This window comes from Amblyomma mixtum, chromosome 9, assembly GCF_055824585.1.
Source record: "Amblyomma mixtum isolate Tamu chromosome 9, ASM5582458v1, whole genome shotgun sequence".
In the NCBI taxonomy this organism is placed as follows: Eukaryota; Metazoa; Arthropoda; class Arachnida; order Ixodida; family Ixodidae; genus Amblyomma; species Amblyomma mixtum.
The window spans coordinates 67,421,720-67,431,276 of record NC_143020.1 but is presented as its reverse complement, the minus strand read 5'-3'; the positions used below and the strand labels follow the sequence as shown (position 1 = coordinate 67,431,276).

The following is a 9,557-nucleotide window of genomic DNA, read 5'->3' as shown; positions in this document are numbered from 1 at the left end:
GGGGGGGGGGGCTCGTGTTGCAGCGCGGCCTCCTCAGAATTTGCGGAGGGATCAAACGCAAGAATAACTGCATTGCCATTGAGAATGCCATTGTGCATTGTATAAAGTTCACTGTCTAGAACAGTGAAATATGTATTCTTTAAAATGAAAAAATGTATATTCGTATGTCTTAAAAATCATGTTAACTGATACCAATGCTTCCATGTTTTTGCGTATTTACTAAGTAAACAAAATAATACGCGAAGTCTACAACTAAATCAGTCCGAAACCAGCAAAGCAGTGCATGCCACTGATATGAAAAACGTAAAGGCCATGAAATGAGCTAGCAGCTAAGACAAATATTTTAATGAACCTTTGTCGCTGAATTGTGCACGTGTCTGCTTTCGATTCAGCAGTGAACAATGCTGACATGCATGGCCAGGCGCCCCACCTAAGTGTTGAACCTGCCTTTTATTGCAGCTCTTGTTGCTGAATGTTGCAATCTGCCTCCACTGCATGCGTTTTGGAAGCTGGCAGTGTCAACAGTGCATTCTGCTGCAGCAGTTAGGGTAAGAAAAATTCTGCACTATTTTGTTGTTGGTGTTGAATACCATACTTGTCTTCATAGCATGTTTTTGTGCGGCTGGAAAAGCAAGGAATGCTTTCTCATACAGCAGTGAGGAGGGGCAAATATACTAAAAAGTTTGAGTTCTTGACCCTCAAAACAAAATGTATCATAACGTGTTGTAATGGTGGCTGTGCCAACAATGACTTTTGATTCAACAATTCAAAAGCCACTCATAGAGGCGACAGAAATGGAGAGGGCCAAAGTGCACATAGTAGACGGGAGGGGAGGATTTATGGACGAGGGGGGGGCGGGGGGGGGGGGTCGCTTTTTTCCAAAAGACTTAAATATTACATAGGACAACCATTCTGAACACCTTTTTCTCAATGAAAAAATTTCAAGAAATATGCGCTTAAAATGTCACTGTCCCCTCTGTAAATGCGCCCTTTGTAGTATGGCAGCATAGCATATGTTTCACACCCACAGATCTATATAGTATTGTGCATAATATACCAGGTGTCCCATCTAAATGTAACCAAGGTTTTAAAAAACACGGGGTGTCCTAGCTGTCTGAAACCAAATGAGGGTTGTTTTGAGTCGCGTGACCTAGTCTGCAGTATTTTTTTCGTTCTTCAAGGTTGATTAATTAGTTAAGCTTAATTAGCTAACTTTTTAATTATTGACTTGAGGAACAAAGTGTGAATGGAAAAGTTGTAGATTACCTTGAGAAACAGCTTACGGAGACATTTGCAGCAAAGTAATATTTACGTAAAGTAGTTTTTTACCGGCCTTTACCCATAACCCGCACAATAAGAAAAAGCTTCCACATGACAACTGTGCGACTTCAACGTCCCAAGACGCGCCTTAAAGAATAAAATCCATTTATTCTGAAGTCCTCTCCTCGATGAGACTTTGGGGGCACATTGGGGCAGAGAAGTAAGCGAGCAGCTGGTCACGTGACTTTTTTCTAAGGCCAATAAGTGAAGCTACGTAAATGGTAACTTGACGGAAACAGCACTACTAGCGGTTTTTCGAGGTCATCTAGAACTGTTGCATTGACACTTTCTTCCTGAAGTTAATAATTAAAAAGTTAGCTAATTAAACATAACTAATTAAGTAACTTTGAAAAGCGAAAAAATACTCAAAAGTAGGCCATGCGACTATAAACAACCCTGAGTCTTTCGCTGGACTAGGACACTTCGCCTTTTTTAAAAGTTTGGTTACATTTAGCTTGGACACCCGGTATATGACCGTAGCTTTTCAGACTTCTAGAAGTTTAGGAGTACCCAGTGGCTGCAGTATAAGTTTCATGGTGTTGTGCCTCATTTCAATGCTATGTTTGATATTTAATGTGCAGAGCTGCAGCTGTACGCTCCGCTTTTCTGTACTTGGTGGAATACTAGCTTGTAATGTCATGGCATAGTAGCACACTTTACTTGTGATGGACAATGCAGGCAATGAATGTCGATCTATCGCCCGTAATGAATGCATCAAATTATTATTCTTCAACATAACCACGGGCCCTTTTCCTGGCCTAGTTGGTGTGACATTGTGTTCAGGAAAGTAAAAACAGGACTATATTCTACACAAACCACACAGAAAGACTGACAGGAGGGGCGCAGTCCGTCATTCCGTGTGGTTTGTGTAAAATTTAGTGCTGTTTTTACTTTCCTGAACACAATTACCACAGGTAACAATGAAATTCAGTGCACATGTGGATCCTCATTTCACTAAGTACTTTTTACGAAAAATAACACTATTACAGGACATGGGCACAATAAACACATGTGCGAAAAGGCCTCGAAATTCAGTTAGAGCTTCGCCTTTTTCGCACTTCTTGGCCATGACATCAGCTAGAAAAGTAATTGCAAACCTGCTACAGGAAACCGGTCTAAACATAGTGCGCAACCAGAAACACAGAATTGGCCACGATATGAACGAACACACTTGAGCCCGGCACGTCCCTGAAGCAAATAGCTCGCTAGACGCTTCAAACGTTACACGCTTCAAACGTTACACGCTTCAAACGTTACTCGCTTCAAACGTTACACGCTTCAAACGTTACACGCTTCAAACGTTACACGCTTCAAACGTTACACGCTTCAAATAGGCATGTAACAAAGTTTCTGTATACTAAGAGTAAAGCGAGAGCAACTGCTTCCTTTACAATATCGCTCTCCGCCCATGTCATGGCCACCGCCGCTCTAACAAGCTCAATCACCGAAAAACGAAAATGACAGTTATACCAACTTCAGTGACATTCGATGGAGCGTTGCAAGAACACGCATTGGTAGCAACGAGGTTTCACTGCCAATGTAAACGGGAGCGCGAATGGCACACACACACTGCACGTACAGTGGTGAGCAGCCTGTACAGCGGTGAACAGGATGCGAAACGTCCGCACAATGCGCCGACGACCGCTCTAGCGCACGCCGTATTGAATCACTGGTGAACGAACAGCGCGTATGCAGCGGCGGTCTCCCGACGGCTCCGAGCAGTGACTGAGTAGACGAAATGCCCGTGCGATCATTGTCGCCGAGCGCGTTGAAATCAATGCACGCAACTACGAGAGTTTTGCAGCGAATTCAACCTGAGATATGAGTGAACGGCGCCAACGTCAGCCTGTGAGCATGAAAAAAAACTAACTCGAGCAGTTGAGGAAAGTACGAATACGCCGCACCGCAAATGCTACGCCGCGGCCGTCTGCTATCGCCCGGTTTGTAAACAGCAACTACGACGCCATCGCCAAGCTGCAGGGACAAGATGGCCTCCCAATCGAGAAAAAAACCACGTGATTTCCTTCACACTTTTCTCCCAGGGTATTGAGTGGAAAGGGCCTCTCCCCCTTTTTTTACCTTCCTCCATGACCGCCGCCCTCCGCCGACAGATCGAGCTGGGGGCCCACTTTTTCGCAGCTGGTATGACGTCACCTCGACTGCAGCGCCACTGGTGAAAGGAGCGCGAGGCTCACCGCCGTGACTACCGCCGCCCTCCACCGACAGATCGAGCAGGTCGAGATCATGAGAGGGAAATAACTAGAAGAATAAGAATGGGGTGGAGCGCATATGGCAGGTTATCTCAGATCATGAATGGCAGTTTACCAATATCCCTCAGAGAAAAGTATACAAGTGTATATTACCGGTACTCACATATGTGGCAGAAACGTGGAGGCTAACAAAGAGGGTTCAGCTGAAGTTAAGGACAACGCAGCGAGGTATGAAAAAAAAATCATAGGTGTAACGTTAAGAGATCGGAAGCGGGCGGAGTGGGTAAGTGAAAAAACGCCGGTTAATGATATTGTGGCAGTGGAAACCCCAGTAGACGAGGAACACGATGCCGCCCACATTTGTACTTTGGTATCTCAACGAAAAAACTGTCTGGAACCACCGATCCGCCGAACATTTGCCTGGGGAGGCGTGCAGCTTAGCATGGAAGTCGATAATGGGTCGCCCGTTTGTGTCATTCCGCGTCAGCTGTACGATAAGCATCGCGAGCAATGGCCGAAACTCAAACTGTCCAGCCTGAATTTATCGTCCTACACAGGACGCCTTCCAATAGTTGGGGAGCTTGCGCTCCAGGTTTGCCATAAAGGGGCGACAGTAAAGTGTGCGCTGACCGTGTTGGACTGTGCGGGACCAAGCCTCTGTGGTCGTGAATTAATCCAGCAGCTGAACAGCGCAGGCGTTCCTGTGGTTCGATTTGTCGAGGACTCCGTGTCAACAAAAGAAGCAAGCGAAGCCAGCGTGAACAACATATTCCATGACTACCACGACGTGTTCTCCGAGGAACTGGGGCTTATCAAGGGTCCTCGCCAGCTTGCACCTGAAGGAAGGCGCCATACCCAAGTTCTGTAAGGCCAGACCCATTCCATACGCGTTACGCGAGCGAGTGTCACTTGAACTAGACCGCTTAGTTTCTCTGGGCGTACTGTCCCCGGTTGCTCATTCTGAATGGGCAACGCCAATAGTCACAGTGCTTAAGAAAGACGGTGCAGTAAGAATCTGCGGCGATTTCAAGGCCACGGTAAATCCAGCGTGTGCAACAGAGCAATACCCATTGCCAATCATTGAGGATATGTTTGCCCAACTTCATGATGGGGACTATTTCAGCACTCTTGATTTACGGGATGCATACAGCCAAGTGGCTTTAGACGATAACGCGAAGAAAGTTTGCGTCATTAACTCTTTCGTTACCATGTTAATACGCCAAAAGGGCTATTTTGCTACAATAGGCTTCCTTTCGGGATAGCCTCTGCACCCGCAATATTCCAAAGAAAAATGGATGAAGTTTTGGCTGGCGTTCCAGGAGCGCAGGCTTATCTTGACGATGTGCTCATTTCCGAGAGAGCGAGTGACAGCGGTGAGAGGCTCAAAAACGTCTTGGAGCGCTTCCGAGAGTGCGGTGTAAAGCTAAGGATCGATAAGTGCAAGTTGCGTACCCCACCGGTAACTTATCTTGGTCATCGCATCCATCGTGATGGCCTTCATCCCACAGAGAAAAACCTTGACGCTATCATGCAGGCGCCGAGCCCCTGTAATGTCAGCGAGCTACGTGCATTTTTGGGTATGGTTACGTTTTACGCGAGGTTTCTGCCGAACATGTCAACCACACTTGGTCCATTGTATCAGCTGCTTGAAAAAAATGCACGTTGGCAATGGAAACAGCCTCAAGAGCTCGCGTTTGAACGTGCTAAGGACAGCCTTAAAACACCCAAGGCTCTCGTTCATTTCGACCCTTCGAAGGAACTTAAGCTTGAATGTGATGCATCTTCGTACGGTGTGGGAGCTGTCTTGTTTCACACGACTGGTAACATTCACAGGCCAATCGGGTTCCGCTCGCGAACATTGACCCAGGCGGAGCGCAAGTATTCACAGCTCGAGCGAGAGGCACTGGCTCTGGTATTCGGCGTCACGAAATTCCGTGACTACCTTCTAGGTCGGGAATTTACCTTGGTGACGGACCATCAGCCACTGCTCGGCCTGCTGAGATCGGACAAGCAAACGCCCACAATGGCCGCCGCACGGATACAACGGCGGGCGCTTCACCTGGGGGCCTACCGATACCGGCTACAGTACGCACCAGGACGACAGATGCTGAATGCGGACGCCCTGAGCCGACTTCCGCAGCGGTCTCCGGAATCTGGCGATGACGGTGAGCCGCCCGAATATGTGCTGTCGCTGAACCAGCTGAACAATGGCGCCGTAACAACGCGTGAGCTGAAGGCATTGACGTCTTCTGACCCTGTCCTGGTCGAGGTCAAACGGTACATACTACATGGGTGGCCCAGGAACACAAACGGAATGACTCGGGCTGTGCTGCCGTTTTTTGACAGTAAACTAGAACTATCCGTAGCACATGAACTGGTGTACTGGGGTAATAGGGTCATAATACCGACCGAAGCTAGGGAGCGAGTGCTGCATATCCTACACGAAACGCACCAGGGTTCACCGGCAATGAAATCCGTCGCACGTTCGCTGTTCTGGTGGCCAGGCCTCGACAGAAACATTGAAGAGGTGTCTGCTCAGTGCCAGCACTGTGTGCAAAATCTGCCCATGCCAGCCGCGGCCCCCGTCGTTAACTGGCCTGAAACAGGCGAAAGGTGGTCCCGTATTCACATTGACTACGCGGGTCCGATCTGTGGAAAAATGATACTCGTAGTAGTCGACGCACATACCAAGTGGCTCGAAGCACTGCCTTTGGCGCATGCTTCTACGCAGACTACAATTAACGGTCTGCGTGACATTTTCAGCAGGTTTGGAATACCTCGCACAGTCGTTTCTGACAACGGTACCCAGTTTACCAGTGAAGACTTCGCGTCGTTCATGGCAAACAACAACATTGTGCACCTTCGATGCGCTCCATACCATCCCCAGTCTAATGGTGCGGCGGAAAGGGCCGTGCGAACTGTGAAAAATGGCCTTCGAAAAATGAGTAAAGGGAACCTGGAAGAGAACCTAGCAAGGTTGCTTTTTAACTACCGGAGGACTCCGCAAAAGTCGGGTAAATCCCCAGCAGAGCTGCTTTTGGGCTATCAAACACGCTCACACTTGGACACATGTTTTCCTCCAGCCCTTGCGGGACCAAAAGAGAGCAACGATGACTGCCTGCCACTACCTGGAAGTGAGGTATATGCCCGCAATTACGGTGCGGGGAGCAAGTGGACACCCGGCCATGTGAAGGCGACGTCTGGATCAAGAATGGTGACAGTGGAAACATGTGACGGAGTCGTCCAGCGGCACGTAGACCAGGTCCGCCCGCGGCAAGAAGCACCAGGGGTTACCCCGGCAGTAACTACAACCACCACACATCCCAGTGAGCCAGACGAAGCAACACAACTACAGCATCCAAAAACTGTGAGCCCGGATGAAGACACCAATGCGCGGCGCATCCCAAATGGCAACGATTCTCCACATTTTCCAGCACCAGATATGCCGGTGGCCCCGTTGAATACGGGTGTCGCCCAGCAAGCTCTAAGACGCTCGACAAGAGAACGCAAGCCAGTGCAACGCTTTCATTTCTGAGGAGGAAGGAATGTGGCATCTTCACGTGTGTTTCCGATGTGCGCGCACCTTTTATCGCCTTATCTGGTGACCCTTCATAGCTTAGAGCTATCGCTATGTAAACGTGCTCCTTCCTAGCTTCCGGCCACTAGGCTGCTTATAAATACGTCCTACACTTTTGAATAAACGTTAATTTTTCTATTTCTACTGGCTGTGCGGCTGCTTCCCTGGTTCGGCGTTCTGCGGGCACGCTATGGATATGCAACAGATATCCTAGTTGAAATCAAGAGGAAGAAGTGGGCTTGTGCAGGGCATGTAATGCCAAGGGAAGATAATCGCTGGTCCTTCACGGTAACGGAGTGGATTTGTATCCAAGAGAAGGCAAACGTAGCAGGGGGCGGCAGAAAATTAGGTGGGCGGATGAGATTAAGAAATTTGCGGCAATATGGTGGCCGCGGCTGGCGCAGGACAGGGTTAATTGGAGAGACATGGGAGAAGCCTTTGTCCTGCAGTGGGCGTAGTCAGGCTGCTGATGATGATGATGACGTCACCTCGGCTCTAGCGCCAATGGAGAGACGAACGCGAGGCTCACCGCCGTGACAACCGCCGCCCTCCGCCGACAGATCGAGCTGGGGGTCCTTTTTTTCGCAGGTGGTATGACGTCACGTCGACTGTAGCGCCACTGGTGAGAGGAGCGCGAGGCTCACCGCCGCGCTCCGCCGACGGATCGAGCTGGGGGCCCTTTTTTCGCAGCTGGTATGACGTCACCGACTGTAGCGCCATTGTTGAGAGGAGCGCGAGGCTCACCGCCGTGACTACGGCCGCCCTCCTTAGACGGATCGAGCTGGGGGCCCTTTTTTTCGCAGCTGGTGTCACGTCACTCCGCGAAAGGTCAAATGTAAGTACCGCCGCGCCACGCTGAAGGCTCAAAGCTTAGCGTAGTATTGTTTTCGCAATCGAAATTTCCACTGGCTTAGCTCTGCTATACCAGGATATACGTAGCTTGAGGTGAGGGCGAGGTGTCCACATCTCGGTGGAAACCTGAACCATAGGGAAGGCGGATAACTGCCCTCTTGGAACAGTGTACACATCAAACGTGCTTTAAGCTAAGTGGCGGTAGTGATAGGTGTGCGCTGCATGCGTTGGCATTTACAACGTTGTGCCAGAAACGCGACGCTGAAGCCATAGGCCGTCTGCTACCCTCTGCCGTGCGGTGCTTACGCAGAACAGCCAGCCTACGCTGACATAATATAACCACGAAAAAACATAACTTTTGTTATTTTCATTTTCCGCGTTCAGGACGATTTCATACGCAGCACGCGCTGATCTTACAGTGATGCTGTGCAATACGCAATGTCGCAGAACAAATAGAGTAGCGCATAATCGATACACGAATGTATGGCAATTGCTATGCAGAAGGCAGAGCGTGGGAAAAATTTGGAACCGGAAGTAGCTGACAGACGATTTTCCCATGGTTCTTTGCGTTCACTTCGGAAACGCACCTCACTGTACCTGTTGAAAGGTATAAGAGGAAAGAGTGAAAGTACAGACGCGCGTCGCAACAATCGCGTACCCTGAAGCGTCGACGCTGGCGGTAGCAGATACCTCTATGCCACCATTCCCTCATGGCGGATTTATTAAGCCGGAAGCCTTTAGTGCCTCATCGTTGTAAGCAGGTGTTGTAGACAGAAACGTCACGCTTTTTAATTGGTAGAAATGGTCGTGACGTCAAAGTGCGCGAATTTCAAACGGCGCAAATTATACTTTGGCTAGTAAGCAGGCAACCAATTAAAGGTATCGCATAGTCATCCTCCAACTAAGTGGGACGGAGTTTAGTTCATTGCTTAATTAACCAATTATTCTAATTAAGCTTTCTAGCCAGACCACATCAATAAATAAAACCGAGTAGGAAATTGGTCGAGTTGGGGAATCGAAGCAGGGTCTCCGGAGTGCGAGACGAGCGCGGTAAAAAATCCGCCATGCCAGCTGGATGGTTTGGAATGAACAAATGCGCGTCTAGTGAATACGGTGTCTTCGTTCACTCCCATCTTCCTCCCTTCCCTTAAGGCCAGGTTCAAGTCTCCACGAAGATATGCGAGACATACATTTCCTTTCCTCAAACACTAATTTACCGAAGACGTAGAGCCGAATGGGCGATGTCGTTCTGAGGACTCACTGCCAGGCTGCAAGACACTATCGAGTTCCATACTCGGAGGCGAAGCTTAACATAGTAACCAGACATCAATGACACTAGCAACAACACCGCGCTTACGGCTTTCGCCTCTCCGCGCTTTAGGCCCACAAAGCGCCCCCCTGAATTTTTCTTCTCTCGCGCGCCCTTCCTCATTTTCACGCAAGAGGTGACGTCACAGCTCTGCAGCGACGCTAGACGGCTTCAGCGAAAAGTAGAAGCTTCTGCACCTTTACAAAGGACGTGCGCCGCCTCATGCTATCTTTCGCTCACAGCGTCTACGCCCACTGATCTCCACTAGGTGGTTGAATGCCGCATTACC

The 9,557-nt window shown here is 49.1% G+C and overlaps 1 protein-coding gene across 1 annotated transcript; it reads left to right on the top strand.

Moving 5' to 3' along the window:
- The first annotated feature begins 5,553 nt into the window (after nucleotides 1-5,553).
- Nucleotides 5,554-7,065, top strand: LOC149329484 (uncharacterized). The gene is made up of 2 exons (XM_089562258.1): nucleotides 5,554-5,695; nucleotides 6,614-7,065. Exons 1-2 carry the CDS (start codon nucleotides 5,554-5,556, stop codon nucleotides 7,063-7,065), a joined length of 594 nt encoding a protein of 197 aa, XP_089418384.1.
- The last annotated feature ends 2,492 nt before the right edge of the window (nucleotides 7,066-9,557 follow it).

Coding starts and splice junctions, on each gene's coding strand:
- LOC149329484 (XM_089562258.1), top strand. CDS start 5,554: ATGGCCGCCGCACGGATACAACGGCGGGCGCTTCACCTGGGGGCCTAC. Junction 5,696..6,613: donor TCCGGAATCTGGCGATGACG/GTGAGCCGCCCG, acceptor GTTTTCCTCCAG/CCCTTGCGGGACCAAAAGAG.